The sequence below is a fragment of the Merops nubicus genome, unplaced genomic scaffold (genome assembly GCF_000691845.1).
Source record: "Merops nubicus isolate BGI_N331 unplaced genomic scaffold, ASM69184v1 scaffold11999, whole genome shotgun sequence".
NCBI classification, from domain to species: Eukaryota; Metazoa; Chordata; class Aves; order Coraciiformes; family Meropidae; genus Merops; species Merops nubicus.
In genome coordinates, this window is record NW_008630220.1 from 31,770 (window position 1) to 53,452 (window position 21,683).

The 21,683-nt window shown below is 45.2% G+C and overlaps 1 protein-coding gene across 1 annotated transcript in view; it reads left to right on the plus strand.

Annotated features, from left to right (window-relative positions):
* DIP2B (DIP2 disco-interacting protein 2 homolog B (Drosophila)) overlaps positions 1–21,683 on the plus strand; it is a gene marked incomplete at its 3' end in the record, with an annotated part of 37,518 nt that overhangs the window by 6,665 nt on the left and 9,170 nt on the right. The window contains exons 3-22 of the mRNA XM_008947206.1: positions 3,370–3,516; positions 4,684–4,809; positions 6,530–6,742; positions 9,116–9,259; positions 10,029–10,148; positions 10,859–11,056; positions 11,302–11,393; positions 11,846–11,956; positions 13,416–13,539; positions 14,056–14,165; positions 14,821–14,923; positions 15,994–16,058; positions 16,325–16,418; positions 16,973–17,092; positions 17,507–17,621; positions 18,247–18,386; positions 18,603–18,739; positions 19,511–19,591; positions 19,893–20,020; positions 20,774–20,888. Coding sequence (XP_008945454.1) covers positions 3,408–3,516; positions 4,684–4,809; positions 6,530–6,742; positions 9,116–9,259; positions 10,029–10,148; positions 10,859–11,056; positions 11,302–11,393; positions 11,846–11,956; positions 13,416–13,539; positions 14,056–14,165; positions 14,821–14,923; positions 15,994–16,058; positions 16,325–16,418; positions 16,973–17,092; positions 17,507–17,621; positions 18,247–18,386; positions 18,603–18,739; positions 19,511–19,591; positions 19,893–20,020; positions 20,774–20,888 — 2,445 coding nt within the window. The remainder of the gene's footprint in view (positions 1–3,369; positions 3,517–4,683; positions 4,810–6,529; positions 6,743–9,115; positions 9,260–10,028; positions 10,149–10,858; positions 11,057–11,301; positions 11,394–11,845; positions 11,957–13,415; positions 13,540–14,055; positions 14,166–14,820; positions 14,924–15,993; positions 16,059–16,324; positions 16,419–16,972; positions 17,093–17,506; positions 17,622–18,246; positions 18,387–18,602; positions 18,740–19,510; positions 19,592–19,892; positions 20,021–20,773; positions 20,889–21,683) is intronic.

Below are 21,683 nucleotides of genomic sequence, written 5' to 3' on the forward strand. Positions count from 1 at the left end.
TGTTACTTGAGTGTGTTATATCTTTGAAATCATTGCACTTTGGAAGGGAGGTGTTTCTTCTGTGCTTCCCAAGTGGGCTGTCTTATATTTCACATCTCAAAAGATCCTTCCTGTCACTCTGCATGCTCTGGACTGCCCAGAAAGAACCTGACTGGAAAGTTTTACTATTTTTATTTTTTCTTCTCCTCCCCCCAGTATTTCAGCATCACATTATTTCGAATGGGAGCTAATGTGGAACAGTAACCAGTGATAAGACAGCTTTGTCTAAACCTGTAAATCAGGCACACGTGTTCCAGCTTAGTGTTGTTCAGAAAGTTTCACCAATTTGCAAGATCTGACTTGCAGCCACCACAAACAGGGAATTCTCTTCTTCCTTATTCAGTCTGGTGGACATCAGAATTGCAAATAAAGCTTATCACTTGACTCTAGGAAATAAATTTCTCCATCTTTGAAACAATATCCAGGAGTAAATCGATAGAGCACCTGAATTGTTCCTTGGTGTCTTGTACAGGGCAGAACTGAGATCCATCCAGTTAGTAACTCCTGAATCTCCAAAGCCCAGTGAGCTCAGGCCTGCTGCTGAGTGAGGCTGTCCTGTCTCTGGAAGCTCTGGTCAGGCTGACTTGTAAACCCCAGGGAACTGAGGGTTTTATTTACAAGATCTCCACAGACAGGTAGCTTGAAAATATCACCTTGTTTCAAGGCATTTGTGTTCAGTTCTGTATGCAAACCAGCAGAATAACAGGTTTGCCAGCTGCTTCTCTTCTGCCAGGTGAATCTAGCACTTTCTGTCCTTGTTATTAATGCAAACATTTATCCCTGTTGATCGTACGTGATGCTCATAATGATTCTTTTAATCTAAAAATCTTTGTTGGAAAAGAAGTCTCTGAATCTCTAAACCCCTGAACCTCTTCACCCAAACAGAGAGATCACAGAGCACTCAGCTCTGCTTGAAAAACTCAGGCCAATTAAAAAATATTCTTCTAAAGCAAACCTGAAGCAAGTTATTTTTCACGTCTCCATGGATTTAGTTGCTGCCAGCAGAAGCTGCAGCTGTAGCAGGATTATTCCAAAGGGAATGGGAAATAAGTCACCTGTCACCTGCCAGGCTCTGCTGTGTTGTGTAACTGTGATTTCCTGCAGCTCCACACGCTCTCCCTGATGGGTGCCTGGGTGCTTTGTGAGGCTGCTGTAACCTGTTATTATGTCACAGCAAAATGTTTAAACACTCTTGGTGTGTCATGTCACTTCCAGACACACTTGATCCCTTTGTAAACGGAGTGTCACGTTTGCCTTGTGAAGCCCTGCAGAGCAGGGGAGATGCTTTTGTAAGACTTAGGAGAGAACCGAATAGGGATTTAATAATTCATTAAAAATAGTGATAAATCTGCTGCTGACATCTAGTGGGTGCTTGAATTCCTAAATACTCAAGTGATCAGAAAGCATTAAGCTTTTCTTCTCAGCTGTCTTGTCTTTGGATCGAAGGAAAACACTTTTGTTTGATTTTTGTAGCATATCTTTGCCTTAGTGTTGGGCAGTTCTCAAGGGGAACTCGTTCCAGGAGGGCAGGAAGGGGACACAGACCCTGATTCTTTTGCTTGTGGGTGATCTGAGATTTTGAATTGAAAATCTTGCTCTGAAGTCCAGATCTTCCTGCACCTAAACCATAGAAGTCTCTTTTCTTTTTCCATTTCACCTTTTGTGCTGCTGGTGTCTTTGCAAAGGTGCTGCTTGTGTTTTGATGAGCAAGTGCAGAACTCCGTGTTACAGGTTAGGATAACCAAAAAAATACCAGGGAAAATGGGGAGTAGTGGTTTGTCCCCTTAATACAACTTGAGAATTTCTAGCTAGCAGGGTAGGTTTTTTTTTTAACTATCACATAAAAAAAAATAGAACCTTTATTTATAGTCTAAAGGCTCATTAGTACAGAAGCTCAGTACCTCACCTCCACTGAGCATCCATATCTCAAACAGAATTACTACAAATTTGAGGTAAAAAGTTATGAAAATGTTCCCAGGCCACCTAGTAAGAGAACTTCCTCCAGGAGCATGGTGTGCCCATAGTCTTGATTTTTTTCCAAAGCATATAATGTGGGGCTAAGGGGGTAGTTAGTTGGCTGTAACGTTCAGTTAATGTTCTTGCTCTTTGGAGAGGCACAGGAGAGGGTTGTAGATCTCTGGGACTGGTCAGGTGTGATTTGCTGGTATTGTCAGTTCCCCGAGCTCGAGGTGCTTGCCTGAAGTTGTTTACCTAAAACCACACGCCAGGAAAGTGGTGTAACTGGAACTGGAGCCCAGGATTTTGTGGTTTCCTCTTCATTTCTCTCACCCTTTGGTCGTCGCTGAGAATTGACGAGTGGCACGTATTTAGATGAGACAATTGCTCTGCTTTTCACATGACTTCGGGTGACAACTTGAAGGTAATTACAGCTGGAGGACCTTTTGGGTTTACTTTTTAGGAAGTTCCCACTGACTCACAGATTCAGTTTAGAATTGAGACTCCAGTAGCAACTATTGTCAATGTCTCACGCTGAATTACGTGAAATGATCATTTCCTATCAGATTAGCTATTCAGCTCTCTGTATTTATGGGAAACACAAGCTTTTCCAGGATGGCAGAGCCACTTGCCATGCTGAAAGGAACCAGGACCTGGACAACTGAAGGTCTCTTTGGGGTTGTAGTTAATGTGAGCTGCAGCAGCTCTTGCCGCGGGTGCATTATTGGTTTTCCTGTCGATAGCACACACTGGTCAGTGGAACACTGAGTAACAAATCCAGCTTCTCCATGGATTTTCCTATGGGCTTGCCCTTCTTCACAACTCAGACTAAATTTGGGCTAATGACTTATTGCATCGGTCAAAGCCCTGTGCCCATGGTGCCCTTAGCAGTGGTGTCTACAAGCAGGCTGGTGTAAAGGACTGTGTGGAAGTGTAGGAGCTACCTGCCTCATTTCCTGCTTCATAGATGAAGATCTGTCTGCATCTTGCCCCCTTTGCTTTTGTAATTTGTAAGGGATTTTGAAAGGTGACTCTGTCTCCCTTTATCCAGGACCCAGGTTACTGAAATGAGGTGAAGTTGTGTGTTATGTCTTCAGATTTGCTGTAAATTGTCTCTTACTCCAAGTGCCCAACAACCCTTAAAAGGGAAAAAGCTGGAAAAAAGAGTAAGGTCAAAGGAGGGGCATGTATATCTTAACTGATTAGGGTATAATTGGAGAGATGTATTTTTAGACTAATTAAATCCACTTTGCTACAAAAAAGAAAAAAGGGAAAAAAGGGGGAAATCCTGTAATTATATGGTAAGAGAAAAGTATGGTCAAAAAAAAGCTACTTTTATTTCCTGCTCTCAGAGAATCGTGGATTGTTTTCCAGGGGTTGATCCAGCATTACAGAAGGAATCCAAAACTCAAATGCCTGTTCCATCTGCAACTCCAGCCTCAGCATCTTCCTCATCCTCTTCCTCATCCAAATTTCACCGAGCTCGCTCAGGGGGAGCCCGAGATGAACGTTATCGATCTGGTAAGGGCAGGGGCAGGAGCTCTCCTGGCATTCCTCTTGCTGAGGAAGAACATACTGTGTCCTCTCAAGGAATTGAGCTTATTTTCTGTCTGCTGGTGGAATGTTTTTACCCACAGACAAGCTTTCCATTCTGTGAACTGTTTGCATTGAACAATTCCATTCAAGCCAGAAAATCAAGGGGGCAAAAAGTTGGACAGCCAGAGCTGTCTTTCTCTAGCTGTGCTTCAGGAACTGCCAAAGAGCAGCAGAAGTGGCTGACCAGCACTATGTTGATGTCCTTCTTCACTTAAGGAGAGGAAAAGGTGGTGGCATCTATTTGTTTCCACCTAGTTTCATTTTTCACTTCACATTAATCAAGATTTAAACATTTTTCTCACAAGGGCAAGTGAAATCTACCAAACAGACCTTCTGCAGTAATGCTGCTGTCATATGCCACCGTTTCAAAAAGCATTTGAAAAGCCTGATTTTCTGGTTTCTGGGAAAGCATCATTAAAATACATTAATCTGAGCAATTAACACAGATGAGCTCTCCCTTGTCACAGCAGTTTTTTAATAAGTTGTCTTCTCATCACCAGTGATGTGTCTTCCTTTAAAGAGTTCTGGATGTTTGCAAAGGGATGGAAGTCTCACGTCCTAGCCTCTTTCAGTTTTAATCAGCATGTATTTACAGCCTCACTTTCAAGATTTACAGGAAATCTGCATCCATTCAGGTTTTTGAACATAAGGTTTTTCCTAAACCAGACAACTGGCTCAGAATTTGTCAGTTTTTAGACCAGAGTTGCACCTGGGCTGTATACATTGAATTAGACACAAGCTTATGTTATTTTGTCGAGGGGAACAGTCTGGTGAGGTTGGAGTTTCTATAAAAGTTGCTGGAGTCACAAGAATATAATGACTAATCCAGAAGATTCCAGACTGAAAAAAACCTGGCCCTGCTATTAGCTGGCTAACTTTAGAAACCTCAGTTAGTTACCCTGATTAAAAAAAAAGAAGAAAAAGGAAATGTTACTCATGAGACAGCAAAATGTAGCTGTTTGGGAAGGTGCTGCAAAATGGGGGGGTTGCATAAATCCAGCTGTCCAGCAATGGTTGCTCACGAGGAAGCCTTGTGTGGTTTCTTTTTCCTCTGCTGTTGCAAAGCTGACTCTCTGAACTTCCACGTTTCAGACATCCACACAGAAGCAGTCCAGGCGGCCCTGGCGAAGCACAAGGAGCAGAAGATGGCCCTGCCCATGCCAACAAAGAGACGGTCCACGTTCGTTCAGTCCCCAGCTGATGCCTGCACTCCCCCAGGTTAGGTTCTTGCTGGTGTCTGGGTGGAGGCTGAGGTAACGGTATGCACTGACAGCAGTTTCCAGATCAGGAGGCTGTGATACTCCAGCTCTTCAGCACACCTGTAGTAGTTTTATTCCTGCAGCTCTCTGGCTGCATTTGAGGCCTTGCCTGGTTTTGGGGGGCTGCTGTTACGGCTGTGAAAACATCTCCTCTTCTGGGAGCTTCTAGAGAATCAATTGGCAAGAGCTGAGCAGGCTTCCTGGGCCAAGGCTTCTTCCGTTGCTTCCCTCACACCTATTTCAGCTGAATAATTCACAGTTTGATCTTACTAAGGTTTAATACTCAGGTGTCCTGGTTTGGGGAAAGGAAAAGGATTTGCAGCAGTGCATGTTTCTGGGCAAGGACCTTGGAGGGGGTCCTGTGGGATTCCATGGCTCACAGGACTTCTCCTTCCCAAGCCCTCCCATGTAATGGCTGCATCAGAACACCCCGGATAACACGGTGTCTGTTCCAGTGCATGTGCCTCAGATGTTACTAACCCTGTTTCCAAGCAGCTGTATGCACTGGCTTAACAATGAACGTGTGTTGTTTCCAGCAGTGACTTTTCTGTTGTCTCTCATTGTGCAGAAGCATCACAGTCGTTTGGGTTGACGAAGTCATCTGAAGATGATGAATTTGTATTTCAGTGTGAATTCATATCTCTCGCTGAAACTGCTCTGCTAGGCCACTTCCCTCAGACCTGCTCTTTTTTACCTCCTTTTTTTCTTCATAGTTCCTTTTTGATTTTCCTTTCTTCTGGGGGCTAAATGCACGTTCCCTGTGTCCGCTTGGGTCTCAGCTTTGTACTAACTTGTCCAGGACTGGAGCACGCTCTGAGCTGGGGGTGCTGCACAGATAAAGGTTAGCACATAACCTTCTGTCTAGAACCAGCCTTTTGCTTCAGCTCGTGACTGCATTCCACTTTGGCAAGTAGGTAGAACATGATTACATGGTTTGATTTACAGCCAGAGTATAGGCAGGCAATCCCTTTGAAGAACACATAAATCTTAGGCCAAAGCCTGACTCTTTATATGTAGCACTGTACAACTTCAGATGCAATGTGATGAGTCTTTCTTCATGATAAATACATAATTAGTTCACAGCCTGAGCATTCTGAGGTATCTGTTCCCTCAGAAACACAGGATGCAGTTCCTTCTCATATTTTTCCCTGTTATGTTCCGGGTTTGTTGTTGTTGTTGTTATTTTGTTTTCTGCAATTGAAAGGGACCCATTTAGAGTGGGAGACAAAAGCCTTTTCTGCGTGGCCTTGGCCCCTTTGTTCCCCAGCCCCTGCATTCTGCTTTGTCCCTCTGGATTCCCAGCTGGGACCGTGCTGCTGACCCCTCGCTTTCCATTCCAGAACTACCCAAGTTAGGCAACACAGTAGCTGATATTATAGGATAATGAATGGAAAAGTCATAAGCCAATAAACTTGGAGAACCTGGGGAAGGATACTTGTTTGAGGAGGTGAATCTTGTGTCTGCATTAAAGAGGGGCAAACCCCCCGGGGGGAATGTGTTCACACTGGAGACGTCTGCTGCTTGAACTTCTGGTTTGGCCAATGTAACCTCGTTTGTGGAGAAAAAAAGGTGCTCATGTTACAAGCCTGTGCCATTGACCTGTGAATTGGAAAGAGAGCATGTTCAGTGCCATGTGCTTTTCCCTAAGCAGCTAGATTTTCTTTTCTGCTTCCACACAGACACGTCTTCTGCATCCGAGGATGAGGGGTCGCTAAGGCGCCAAGCTGCTCTTTCTGCTGCATTGCATCAGAGCTTACAGAATGCTGAGTCTTGGATCAACCGATCTATTCAGGGGTCATCCACATCTTCATCAGCATCTTCTACACTTTCCCATGGAGAAGGCAAAGGGACCAGTGGGTCACTAGCTGATGTATTTGCCAATACTCGAATAGGTAGGAGATGGGTATGAACAGAAAAATTGCTTCGAGTTCAGATTGTGTTGGTAAAGCTGGAGTTGTCCCATCACACGAGGGAAATTCGGATCGAGAGCCCAGTTAGCTTTGATGGCACTTGCTAGGGTTTGTCAGAGCTGCACCATCACCATGGGTTTGGTTTTGTTTTGGTTTTTTCGTTCCCTTGAGAATTTCAGAATATTGATTTGATTGAAAAAGGGGAAGTGGGGAGCAGGAGCTTAGCAAGGTAGAAAAGCCCCGAGGCTGCAATGACAGCATCAGTAGGGTCAGCAGGGACAACTTTCTTTCTGTACCTTGTGTTGCTTATGTCTACAGTGGTCTGAAGCTACTGTGTGTACAGAGCTGCCGTATGCACGTGGCATCTGTGTCCTGCTGGATACTGGAGGGGTGTCTGTGCCTCTGGAGCGGGGGAAACGCTGCATTTTAACATCCTCACTTTGCTCTAAGCCCTAATGGTTTATCGTTTGCATTAGATAAAAGAGAGAGAACCAAAACCAGCCATATAAGTGAACAAATAAACATGTCATTGAAAAAAAATGGTTATAGCAGAGTAACTGTTTAGCAAAGATCTTTCATGACTCGTCTGAGAAATCATCAAGAGCGTCCAGGGAGCGAGAAGACGGAGCAAAATCTACAGATCTGGATACCCCAGGCTCAGTTTTTTGAGGCTCTGAGGTGCTCCTTGCTGCTGATGCTTCTGTTTGAAATGGCAAAGTTTGTTTTTTGCTCTGTGTATGTTTGTCTTTTTTACCCACTGTGGAGGATTTTACTGCATCTCAGGAGGTGTCTGTAGCTCGTGTGCTCTCTGCTTTTGCTTAACTGGTTTGGGGCAAGCAGTGCATAGAAGTGCTGGTGGTTTTTAACTGTTTGACTCTTATTTTTTTTTTTATTGCTGTTGTTTTTGTTTGTTTATTTGCTGGGATGCAAGTTGTTTTCTGAAATGGAAAACTGAGGAAATTGCCCATAAAATATAGTCAATATATAATTAACGTGCCTTTGAAGCAGAGAGGCTGTTTTTAATTGGAAGGTACAGAAAGCCACAATACCTTATGTTATGAATTAAGGTAATCTAGCCTTTTACCTACAGACTAACTGCAATCTAATACAATTAGTATTTTATGCAAAACAGAAGTTTTAAATCTTTGTTAGAATTGTTATTTCCCATGTAGATGCCACATTTGTCCCGTGTTAACACTTAATTTAAAAGGGTAGGAACTCTCACATACACAATATCCCACCTCCTTGGAGAGAGCAGTAAAAAGTCCTGCAAATGTTTGGAGCTGTACAAAATCAAGGTCCTTCCCAGTGATCTTAGAAGTTCCATACGTGAGAAATATTCCTTGCCATCATGTCTCCAAAGGTATGCAGAAATAGATTTATTTTTATTCCTCCCTTGGAAAGAGGGATGCAGAGAATCAGCCCCAAAAACCTCTCTCTGGGAATGACTCAGTGTCTGACTTCCTTCAAACCCTCTCTGCACAAGCCAACATAGTTTCAAAATTGTTGGGTTTTTTTCCCCTTTGTAAGCAACAGTTGCTGGTTCAGTTAAGCTAGAACAGAATATTCTTGCCCTATCATATGATTGAACCTCCTGTGTTGTATAAAGAAATCCCACATAAGCAAAAACAACTTACTTAAGAGAAAGCTGATGAGAGAATGACTCAAGTACCTGGAGTTACTTGCAGTTTTGGAGCCTACAAACTCATCTGAAAAGCAGAACAGTGTCTTGCAACTTAAAGCTAAAGCAAGACCCAGTTGGCTCTGTCCATTGAAGTTTATTATTTAGCTGCTGGACAGGCTCATACTGTTTAGCCACCGAACTGGAAGAAATTTAAAGCCAATGTGGTTTTTTGCTGATCTGCTTTAGTCAGTAGCCTACCACGTGGTTTGTGTTAGTAAAGCCCTTACTGACAAAAAAGTCAAATAGTATAATTCTAGCAAGAGGGATCCCTGCCTAAGTGATGCAGGGTTTTGTTCTGGGGCTTGGAATATTTCAGAGCTCATGTGGATCTCAGGTTTTTTTATTACCGTTTTGGAGGTCAAGAGATTGAGCTTGAGTTGAAGGTTAGAGACCAAGAATAGGAATTTTGGTTTGGTGACTCAGTTTTCTGACATGGACAAAGCCACTCACCTTGTGCCTTTGTTTCCTGTTTCCCAGAACAGATAATGTGCACCTCCTAGAGCTGCTTAATCTTTAGGAAGTGATGTGTTTAGCATTCATAAGAGCTCCCCCACATCCTGCCCATTAAATTCTTAAGATTATTGGTACCAGGTAACTTGACACTTTGCTTGTTCCATCCGATAATAAAAGGTACATGTTAATTGTTATCTCAATTTTCTCCCTTTCTTCAGAAAATTTCTCAGTTCCCCCAGATGTCACAGCAACTACCTCCTCTTCCTCAGCACGGCCAGCAGCCATCGACCTCCCTCCGTCGGGCATCGTGAAAGGCATGCACAAGGGATCGAACCGCTCCAGCCTCATGGACACTGCTGATGGTAGGGAAGGTTGCAGAGCCCCCAGAAATTAGGATGGGGTTAAGGACTTGAGCTGGGAGGACAAATCACGTGACTGGAGTTTATCCCACTTCACAAATTTGGCACGGTTAGGGCGTCAGGGTGAACACGTTCCTGTGTGGCAGGCACCCAGCCCCGTGCTGCAGCAGCTGTCTGCTCTGTTCTGCACTGGAGAGAATCATGGCTGAGAGAACAGGCTTTGCTCTCCTCTACCACTTTCTAAGAAAAAAAAAATCACAAATGCATAGGTAGGCTAATTGTTTTTAAACCCTTTTCTTCTTGAATTCCCAAAGGGAAAGGTAAGATGAATGAAATGATGTAATTCAGCTGCCATTGAGCTGATAATGCTCACCAATCTGGTTGGCACAGACCTCTGTGCAGAGGGGTGGCACTGATGCTCCCCCTCTGGCTGAGTCCTGGTGCACTGCCCCAGATCAGTGCCTCAGGCAGGCCCAGGTCTGTGGGTTTACAGCGAGGACAGTGTGCCAGAGCCTGAGGGAAACCACCCTCTGTGAGGGGGTGAGTGCTTTAAAAACGAATTTCTATTACTAGTATTCCTGACCTCTGGGTTAGTACAGAACTGATCTAGGCCATACTAATGTGCTCCTGCACTGGCACAGCCTTTGGTAAGGGAAAGCAGTAGCTGGGTGCATGGGTGCAGTGAGAGAAGTGTCCTCCGCTGGAAGGAGGTAAGGTGTCAATGTTAATGGACATGGTGAACACTTTTATTAGACAAAATCTTTCCCTCCAGGTGTTCCTGTGAGTAGTAGAGTCTCCACGAAAATTCAGCAGTTGCTTAACACCTTGAAAAGACCTAAAAGGCCACCCCTGAAAGAATTTTTTGTGGATGATTTTGAAGAAATTGTGGAAGGTAATAGCAGCGAGTAATGTTTTTTGTTGTTCATTTGTTCTGAGCACACAGATACACACAGTGCTGAATTTATTTATGCCCCTGCTTTTGAAGTTTACTCTGATTCACCATTTGCAGCTGTAACCTGCTGTGGTTGAAGGTGTCCCAGCCCATGGCAGGGGGGTTGGACCTAGATGATCTTTCAGGTGCCTTCCAACCCCACCCATTCCATGATTCTGTTTGCAGCTAGGAGTAGCCTTTATGGATAGGCTGATAGAAACCCAATGTTTGAAGTCATTCACTGTACTGCCGAGCTCTGAGTGGCCTCCTCTACGCTGAACTTCTCATGGTAGCTAAAACTTACTAACAAAAACATTTACTAGATTTTTAAAACCCCTTAATTTGCTTGGGCTACTTCAGTTTTCCAGAAGGGATTGTCTTTGCTGGTAGTTTCATTACTACCTGATTTCATAAGATTGTTTTTGTTTTCTCCAACTCTGTGTGACCTTCCTTACTGTCATATTAAGTACCTTTTATTAGCACCTTAAGAGAAGGCTGAGATCACAATGGGGTTTTTGTGTGCAGGGCTTCCTGGGAAATGAAACATGAAGGGGCTCATTAAACCTAAAGGCGATGGGGGAAAACATTTGTTTCCAGTGCATCTTTCCAGCTGAACCATCTGATAACAAATGGGCAAAGATGAACTGGAAACATTATTGAATTTTCTTCAGTTCCACAGCCTGACCCAAACCAGCCCAAGCCAGAGGGACGCCAGATGACACCTGTCAAGGGGGAGCCCCTGGGAGTGGTTTGTAACTGGCCTCCTGCCTTAGAAGCGGCTCTGCAGCGCTGGGGCACCACACAAGCCAAGTGCCCCTGTCTGACAGCACTGGATGTTACAGGAAAACCAGTTTATACCCTCACATATGGTGAGCTGAGCCCTGGCTTCCATTGCTAGACTGCTCCAGAGGAGCAGCAGTGGATAGAACAGAGAGTTGTTGGTCTTAGTGTGGTTGCAAATGTCTTGCTGGGTTTTGGGAACGTTGTAGGCAGAGTGGTGTAACTGAAATGGGGGGAGTGACTGTAGCCAGGAAAAGTCAGTCAAGAAGTGAAATGGTCTCTTTTATGTTGGGTTGATTTAGAATTGTGCTAGTCTCTCTTCTTTGTGTTCTAGGCAAATTGTGGAGCAGAAGTCTCAAGCTGGCCTACACACTGCTTAATAAACTGGGGACCAAAAATGAACCCGTGTTAAAACCTGGAGATAGGGTAATGAGTTTGGGACTCTCTGGTTCTCCATCTAAAGTGAAAAGAGGGGTCTGGAGGAGGGGTCTTTAACTTACCACAGTCACTGTAATCTTGCTGTCTTAATAGTGAGGCTCTTGCCCCAAGGACAGGCTATTTTGGGAAGAAACATCTGTGATTTTTTTCAATCCTTCTGGCTCCTCTGTAAGCATCTTCTCGGCTCTGGACTTTGAAATACATCTAAGGAGGAGCACTGCAGCTCTGAGGGCAGCACGGAGCTCTGTGTGTGTCAGGGAATGGTGCAGGAGGAACTCCCACGCAGACCAGATATTCCGGGGAAGAAAGAGCACTCTGGGAAACACCGTGGTAGAATGTGAAATAACCCCAAGTTTTCCATCTTCTAGTCACTCCGGTTCTGAACTTTTGCCATTTTTCTTTGCATTTCAGCTAACAAAACGTTTTTGTGTGGCTTGTAGGTAGCCCTTGTTTATCCCAACAACGACCCAGTCATGTTCATGGTGGCGTTTTACGGCTGTCTCCTAGCAGAAGTCATACCAGTGCCTATAGAGGTACCTCTTACCAGAAAGGTAACGTTGATGCATCTTAGAGGAGTGGTAGGCTGATGTGGGATGAAACCCAAGTCAGACCATCAACCTCTGCAAGGGTTTCTCAGCATCCACTGCTGCCTTAGCAGCTCGGTAGCAACACGGTGTCCAAGTCCTTTGTGAACCTGGAATAGCTGTTTAAAAATGGAAAAAAATATTGACCAGAGAGCTGTGCTGAGTAGCTGGAAATGGTCGATTCGGCCCAATGCTGTGGTCTTCATTCTGTTATTGCAAATCAGTGCTAGGGTGCAGACAATGCTGTGAGTCTGCCCTCTGCTCAGTAGCAAGGGGGTCTCATTTCCCACCGTGCTCAGCATCTGCCAGGCTTTGCTGGAGACTGAGGGTGTGAAGTATTTCTGAAGACTTTGAGGCACTTTTTGTAACTCTTTGCTCAACAAAGTGTTTTCTTTACCCTTACCAGAATTTTTGCAATATTGCCATGTTATTGCCATGTCAAGAATGTCTAAATCTATAGAATTTCCTAAGAGGAAACAAAAGAAAGAGGATAATGGCAAACATGGCAAGAGAGGTGGTAATGAAATGGTGAACTGGTCTGGTAATACTGTGGAGCTTTGCTTTCCTTTGTCTGCAACGTGACAACTGCTACAGCAACCAAATACAAAATTAAAACTCCTCCCTGGATTTACCCAATCCTATTTCTTAAAACACATCTTAAAAACACTCATTTCAGTGTTTTTATCATTGTGAAATAGAAATGAGTTTCTCAGGAAAGAGAGGCCTTGTTATTTCAGTGTAATTACATGTTTCACTTTTTTTTTTGCCTCATGATTCTTCTTTGAAGCATCTGGGCTTCCATTAATGAGCACAAATGGTGTGTGCTCCATGCCTAGACGCTGGGCATGGGTGTTTGTTTTCTGTGCATTTCTCATCCAATGCATTTTAGTCTTGCCAACATAGTTTTTTTTTTTAATGTATAAAAAGTTCCCTTTGAGAAGCACCAAATCTCTGCAGTCTATCCCCAGTTACATAATAGTTTCATTTTTTTTTGAACAAAACAAATTGAAAAGAGCAACCTCGGTGTGCAGAAGCTGAAGGAACCCTTCTGTGGTTTTCTGATGGCTTGTGATTTTCCTTTGGGCTTTTCTTGGCTTGTAGGTGTCTCCATGTTCACCTAGCAGGCCTTGGTGCTGGACATGGAGATCACCTTCCAAAATACATAGTCATATGAGCTTAGAAGTGGGTGTGTCCAGCCCTGCCAGCCAGTGGTTGTCTTTGGAGTCTCAAACCACTGCCAGGCATTGAATGTGGAAGGAAAAGGACAAACCAAGAGTGGCCATGCATAGTTCTTTTCCCTCCTCATGTGACCCATGATGTTATCATCCAGTTACCAGAGCATTACCCAGCCTTGGATTTTGGTAAGGGGAAAGTGGATTTGTGTGCTTTTTAAAGAGTTATGATTTTTTCCCCCCTCTTCCCTCAGGATGCTGGTGGCCAGCAGATTGGATTTCTGCTGGGAAGCTGTGGCATTGCTTTGGCTCTCACCACTGAAGTCTGCCTGAAAGGGCTCCCAAAAACCCAAAATGGAGAAATTGTGCAGTTTAAAGGTTAGATGGGTTCTACACTTGCTTTTGATTGTACTTCTGCTACAGCTGAGCTGTCTGAAGGTGCTTATCAGAAGTCTGGATGCCAAGGGAGGGACTTCTCTGATAGTGTGGTGTACCTTTTGGAGGCTTTGTGTATATGCTGTAGACTGATCTGTGTGGCTGCCAGAATTGCTGTGTCGTTCTGGAAGTCAGGATGAACCCACCACACAAGCCAGGGTTGTCCTCAGATCCCTTCAGTGGTGCTGGGCAGATTCAAAAGCAGTTTTATTAATGATCCAGCAAGCTATATTTAGAAATACTGCAGGGGTCTTTCCTGCCTAGAGGAGGTACCTTGTTGCCCACTGAACTCCCTGATGAGAAATGAGATGAACCTTCTGGCTGGTAGCTTGGCTTGGATCAGTATTCTGCTTGTGTAACTCAATTTGGACCAACCATGGGGGTTTAGTGTATTCTTGCAGAATATAAATCCCTCAGTAAACAAACTGATATTAATGTATCACTTAATTTTGGCTCTAGGTTGGCCCAGACTCAAATGGGTTGTGACAGATTCAAAATATCTCTCCAAATCTCCTAAGGACTGGCAGCCCAACATCTCAGCAGCAGGAACTGAGCCAGCCTATATTGAGGTAAGTAGTGAATGGGGAATAGAGAGTCGTTTCCGTGAGCTGAATTTAATGTTCTAATCACCAGAGGGATAATGCTTCCACCTCAGTGCCTCAAACCTCCCAGTTTCTAGGCACTGAAACAAGTCTGGTGCTGGGTACAACCTGCTGTGAAGCTTTTTTTAGTTCTGAATACCTTTGTGGCCTTGAGTGCTGCTCAGAATGAATTGGAGAGCGCTGTTCTCGCTCCAGAAGGGGAGTAATTGAGCCAACTGTGCTCTCTGAGATCATCTACATGCTAGCACAGGCTTCTGGAGTGCTTAAAACAAAAGCATTTGGAGCTTGGCTGCAGTAATTTGGCTATTCTAAAATTACAAATTGACTTTTGGATTTACTTAGGGGAGCAGGAGGAGATTTGTGAGAAGTAGCAGCAGTGACCCAAACACAGACACGTTCAGTTGCCATCCTCAGATCTCTCTGGAGTGGCCTGAACACCTTTGCTGCCCAGCTGTCTTCTTGTCATGAATCTTGCTGGTACCTTTCCATCAGCAGGTACTTTGAGTGTGTCCCAGCAGCTCTAGAGAAACAAAATTTTATTTAATATGGATTCTGTGGTTTAATTTCCTTCATGTGTAGGATCCAGAGTCACGCCCTGGTGTTTCTTTTCTCTCTGCTGCAGTACAAGACCAGCAAAGAGGGCAGTGTCATGGGGGTCACTGTGTCTCGGGTTGCCATGCTGGCCCACTGCCAAGCCTTGTCTCAGGCCTGCAACTATTCTGAAGGTAGGAAACATCAAGCACCATTTTCAGTGGCTGCCTCTGGTATTTTTAACACTATGAGTAACCTTTAAGCAACAGTATCTACTTATGTAAAACAACAACACAGAAAAAGTAAAAGAAAAAACTGCAGGTTAATTCTCCTCCAAAAGTGAAGACTATTTTTAACCTTTTCCATCCCAAACTGTAACATTTCCATGGCCACAGTGAAGAGGAATATAAAGTGGGATTTGTGTCCTGTCTGGAAAGTTAACCAGTCTGTTCTGATGAATCAGAAGGGGAGCAGAGGAATCAAAAGAGGAGCATTTTCCAACAAGCTTGAGTCTCACTCTCACTGTACTGATCACCCAGTAAAAAGTCTTTCCAAGGTTTTGTCTCTGATGGCATAAGTACTGAAGCACCTCTTGCATAAACTCATCCTGTACTACTCTTGTGAGGCTTTTTGGCTAACCTGGAAATGGAGAATTGCTGGTGGGAGTACAGAGAGTTCTGCTGTAGGATATAGTTTTAGTCTGGTCTACCTTGTAAATCAAGCTAATTTATATATCCATGACTGAAACTTTATTTTTAGAGCTGTAGTGTTTTAAAATGCAGAGTTTGTCTTCTGGAAGCCATCACTTTAATTTCCCTTGCTTCTGTGAGTCAGTGCTTGAATGATTTTCTCCCCTCTCCTACTGCTCATGCAGAATGAGGTGAAGACTCATTTCTGTTCTACTGATGTGCATTACAGGCTGGAATGTCATTTTCTTGCAACTTCCTTCTCTTAAATTGATATTCAGTTGTGTTGCTTTGCATAACAAGGCCTTTCTGTTCTAGTGATGTGCATTATAGGCTGGAATGTCATTTTCTTTCAACTTCCTTCTCTTAAATTGATGTTCAGTTGTGTTGCTTTGCATAACAAGGAGCTCTGACTTGGTGAAATGTATAACAAGCCAAAGACAGCTCTGCACTCGCTCCACGTGTGCCTCCTGGAGCAGATCTGACAGAGGCAGTGACAGGTTCAGCTGGGTGATGCAGTTCTGGTGTGAACAATGGTCCCAGCTCTTCACTGCAAAACCACAACTTTCTTTTCCCAGGTGAAACAATAGTGAATGTTTTGGATTTTAAGAAGGATGCAGGGTTGTGGCACGGCATTCTGACGGTGAGTTCAGCCTGTGAAGGTTTTCTGAAGCATTTCCTAAGTCTTTATAATAAAATTGCAGCACTGGAGGACAGGGTTGAGGACCATTCCCCATCAAGTCAACCATTTATCTCCCTGCCAGTCTGTGCTTCTCTAGAGGAAGTGTAGAAGCATCCTCAGTGAACATACATGAACTTATAGTGGGGTTGATGGGGAGAGTGACTCCTACTTCTGCTTCATAATAGTTTTTGTGTGCCCTTTTCTGAAAGTCTTTGTTTACTTTTCAGAATGTAATGAACAAACTGCACACGATCAGTGTGCCCTACTCTGTGATGAAAACCTGTCCACTCTCCTGGGTGCAGAGAGTTCACGCCCACAAAGGTAACTCTGCATGTCCCACAGCTTCAGCTTGAAGTTCTTGGGATACATGAGTGAGAAGCATTGAAATCTCAAATGCTTTAGAGCCTGTCTTGTCCTTCCACAACAAGTCTTGTGGGCCAAAACTCTTTAATTTATTTCTAAATATGCACAAAGCCCTAATGCCATGTAAAAGTCAGTGGACTCGATGAGGACCTCGTGACCTGTGTACCTGAAGCCAGTGCTTTTTATGGGACCAAGAGAAGAGCTGAGCACAGCAAGCTCCACAGCTCACCAGTCCTCACTGAGGACATTCAGATGGTGATAATGATTTGTGGATTTTGGAGGAGAGACTGTGATAGTGACAGACCCTGGCTCGGGTGGTGGACAGAAGGCCTGGATGCCACAGCAGATGCTGTTGTGTTGGGCTTTGCTCCTATTGTGGGCTCAGTTAATCAAGGCTTGCCTGCTTTAGTGAGAAATCTCTCATTTGGGAGCCTTGGAGTGTGTGTTTGTATGAAAATGACTCTTTGAAAGCTTTTCTTTGTCCTTATGTGACTTTTTGTGTTGGTTTGCAGCAAAAGTTGCTTTAGTGAAGTGTCGAGACTTGCACTGGGCCATGATGGCCCATCGGGACCAAAGAGACGTCAGCCTGAGCTCCCTGCGCATGCTGGTGGTGACTGATGGTGCCAATCCCTGTGAGTACACCCCCTGCTGCCAGCTGGGGAGCCTCTCTCCTCCTGGGTGCTTCACAGCTCCTTCTGGAGATGCTCCACAGAAGCCTCCCCTAGGGCAGCTCCGCACGGAGCTGAGGGTTGTGGGTTTCTGTGCTTTCAGAATGGGGCATGGCAATGGAACAGGGAGCTCTTGTGTGTAAACCAGGATGCTGGTACGCACAGTGAGATGGGTTTTAAATGGCTCACGAGGGGTAAGGTAAAGGCTTTGAAGGAGAACTTTGAAAGGGAAAAAATCCCCAGGAAAAATATGCAGGGAATGCTGCTAGTGAAAAGGCTTAAAGAATGTTTGTCTGCCCTTGACCAGAAGGGATCCTTGGATACCATTAGTCCTGTTTTGATTTTTTTTCAAGTCACCAGGGCATGTTTTCTTCCCAGGGTCTGTTTCCTCATGTGATGCCTTCCTGAGCCTGTTTCAGAGCCACGGGCTGAAGCCAGAGGCAATCTGTCCCTGTGCCACGTCTCCAGAGGCGATGACCATCGCGATACGGAGGTGAGGGGTGTGCAGTGTGCAGGGCTGTGTGCTGGGCCAGGTGATCAGCCTGGGCTTTGTTCACCCAGCAGTGGGTTGTAGCTGACTTAGGCACGTAGTGAGCTCCCCTGGCATGTACTGCATGCACTCAGGTATTCATGAAGCTGAGCTGTTAAACGTTTCTCCTAAGATACAAGTGGGTTTTTTTCCTCTAAGGTGTGTGACAGTTCAGCAGTACCTGCAAGAGCTGGGCACTGCTTTCCCCTGCTCTTCATTTACACCATTAGCATGCTCTTGAGTCTGAGATTAAATTCAGTACCACTTTAGACAGTCATTTTCTCTCTGTTTTTGAAAACCATCTCTGCCTTGTGTCATAAGGAGCCCTGTAACCATCTGGCCTGGGAGCTGATGTTTAACGTGGGGAACACTAAAGAGCTGGGGGAAGTCTTGGCTTACCCAGGAGTATGATTTCATACTGATCATTGTGGCTCTTCTGGGAGGCTCTGCTGCCATCTCGCCGTTTGAAATTACTTATGCAAAGAAGAGACACTGAAATATGCATGTTTCTGTTGCTGTGAGATCTTCATCTGAGTCTAATAATAGCCTGTGTGCCTGATTTAGCATATGGATTTTGTGTCCTTCAAAGGCCTGGGGTCCCTGGGGCACCTCTGCCTGGCAGAGCCATCCTGTCCATGAACGGGCTGAGCTTTGGTGTCATCCGTGTCAACACTGAAGACAAAAACTCTGCTCTCACTGTCCAGGATGTTGGCCACGTGATGCCAGGAGGTAAAGATGCTCAGGAGTCTCCTGAGAGGCCTTTTGGGGAAGGTTTTCCATGTCTGGGATGTTTTAGAGAAAGCACCAGCAGGTTCTCTCCCCTCCGGCCTGGGTGCAGGGGGAGGTTGGGCAGCCCCAGGCTGTGGTGTCTGTGGCTGGCCAGTGTGTCACTCCTGACACACAGCAGCTCTTGGAAGCTCTGCTAATGGTGTGGATCCCTCCTAGGGATGATGTGCATAGTGAAACCCGACGGCCCACCACAGCTCTGTAAGACTGATGAGATTGGGGAGATCTGCGTCAGCTCCAGGGCAGGAGGAATGATGTATTATGGGCTGGCAGGCGTGACAAAGAACACTTTTGAGGTATGAGTAGTAGAATGTATCTTTTTTCCCCCATTTCCTGTTTAGAGTTGAGTCTTGTATAATCTTGTTTGAGTGCTGGGGTCAGTTTTGGGCGCCACAGTATCAGAAAGGCATTGAAGTGCTGCAGCAGGTCCAGAGACAGAAAGGTATTGAAGTGCTGCAGCATGTCCAGAGAAGGGCAGTGACCCTGGTGAAGGGCCTGGGGAACATGGCTTGTGAGGAGTGGCTGAGGGACCTGGGGGTGTTTAGTTTGGAGGAGTGGACAAGGAGACCTTATTGTGCTCTACAACTCCCTGACAGGAGGCTGGAGTGAGGTGGGGCTTGGTCTCTTCTCCCAAGTAACCAGCTATAGGACAAGAGGCAATGGGCTCAGGTTGCACCAGGGGAGGTTTCAATTGGATATTAAGCAGAATTTCTCTCCTGGCAGAGTGGTGAGGCATTGGCCCAGGCTGCCCAGGGAGGTGGTGGAGAACCCATCCCTGAAGGTGTTCAAAACACATGCAGACATGATACTTAAGGTCATGGTAGTGTTGGGTTGACAGTTGGGCTTGATGATCTTGGAGGTCTTTGCCAACCTTAATAATTCTATGAGTCTATATTGAGCATTCCCCTCCCATGAAGGCCTCTTGGAGTGCTGAAACAGCCCTACCGAAGGTTCCTTCCCCTTCTCCTCATCCCATCACTCACTCCCAGTGCAGTTCTTGATGCCGGGAATGTTTTTCTGTCCTCAGGCAAATCCCCTTTGCCTCCAACATCCTCCCTTCATTGCAGGTCATCCCTGTGAACTCGACTGGCTCCCCAGTGGGGGAGGTGCCCTTCGTCCGTTCCGGCCTGCTGGGATTTGTTGGACCTGTATGTAACATGGGTTTTGAGCTTTCCAAGTGCCTTACAGTGTTGCTTGTTACATTTTAAGACTGCTAGTTCTTCAAGTGTAAGAAGTGTGGCAGCTCTGCTGTGTGTGCTAGAGTGTCTTGTCTCACTGAGTGGCTGAAACGCTTCTCCTGGGTTAGTCATAAATAATGTAATTTAAAGAGAAGGAAAATGTGTTTTATAGAAATTCCATTGGTCTAGCCCTGCTTGATGCCCAAGTCATCCAAGACGTTGGAATATCTGCTTTGGGTGAGTTACTCAGAGACACATTTTTGCCTTTCAGGGCAGCTTGGTGTTTGTGGTTGGAAAAATGGATGGATTGCTGACGGTGAGCGGCCGTAGGCACAACGCCGATGACATTGTGGCAACTGGATTGGCAGTGGAGTCAATAAAAACAGTTTACAGAGGAAGGTTAGCAAAATAAACCACTCCCCAGAACCTTCTGTGTGTAGAGTGAAAGGGGATCTTTAGCATGATCTTCCATTTCTCTTCACTAACTGGTTTGTTTGGGTAGCTCCATGAAAGTAAATATTTGTGTAGACAGTAATTGGCCTGATCCTGCCCACTATAGATCTTTCTTCCCCACTATCCTGTCTGGCTTTTCATCAAGTCTGTGTACTTTAGGGGAAGGAGTCAAGTAACAAGATAAATCAGCCATGTGGAGAATTTAATTCTCAGTCTCAATAGAATTTAGGTCTCTGTAGTAGTTGGCTGCTGGCTGATGCTCTGCAGCAAGGAAGTTTCATTAGTGTCCAAAGACATTTAGCTTTATTTAGCAGTTGTGGATAAAATGTCTTGCATCCTCGGGCAGGGTTGGAGCTCCTGTCTTTAAGACTTAACAGGAGATTTTAAGCCCCCTCCATCGTGTAGACGCTTCTGAAGCTTTTATTGCATTGGTGATTTGCCACAGGTTGGAACAGAAATGTGATAGCAGATTGAGGGCAGGGGACTGCACTGTGTGGGAATTTCATCAGAGGGTGGAATTAATCCCTTGCATACTAAACAAAGTCTTTCCTTTTTGACTCAATTTTAATTGTCTTAATGTTTTTTTCTCTGTCTTAGCCCATGGAGTTTTTTTTTTTTACAAGTTCTGTCTTTAGTCCATTTCCTTGGCTTCCTATTCCCAAGGGATTTGTGCCAGTGTGGCTCTCCCTTTCTCCTCAGGATCGCTGTGTTCTCAGTGTCTGTCTTCTACGACGAGAGGATTGTGGTGGTGGCAGAGCAGAGGCCAGATGCATCTGAAGAGGACAGCTTCCAGTGGATGAGTCGAGTGCTGCAGGTACGCCGGGCGGGCGAGGCCGTCAGCGTGGGGGCAGATCCCAGCCCAGCAGCGTGCCCCAGATGGACAGAGCACAGGCTCAGGGTCCCTCTTGGCACAGGGTGTTGTGACAGGGTCACAAGCTGGGTACATCTGCTGTGGACAAGCTGTTCTGTCATGTCCTGAAGGTCCTGGGAAAGCGGCTGCAGCACAGAACAGCGGCGGCGCTACGCTAGCCAGGGGACTGTGGAAGGGAGCACAGTTGCCTCTTAGCACTGCAAGAGGTCCAGTGCTTGAGCTGAGGAGTTCTCTGTCTAGTCTTGGATCATGCTGGTGCTCAAAGTTACACTTTAAAGCTGCCCTTACCTTTGGAGATGCATTTTCAGCAGGGAGACAGTAAGCAGAGAAAGGTGAAACAGCAGGATGAGTGTAGTCCTGAGAAAGCAGAGCAAGTAGCAATAGTTCCTTTGGGTGCTGCCTGTGTTGGGTGTGTGTCATGCTTGGGAGTGATGTTCCAGGTTGTGAAGTGTGCAAACTGGAGAGAAAAATCAGGGAAGTACCTGGTGGTCTGAATAATGTATCAGAAGCCTGAATGCTGAGGTGGGCAGAAAGGAACAGAGGAGACAGATGGATAAAATCCTGAGATCAAAATGATACACTTCATCAAGCAGCGGTGTGTATTTGGGGATTTTGGTCATGAAAGATTTAGAAATGGGTTTTGTGTATGTGAAAAGGGCTGGAAAGGCAAGCACTTAACCCTTACCACAGGGGTGACACAGAAGGATAGTGACTGACTTGCTCCTCCAGCACCTTATC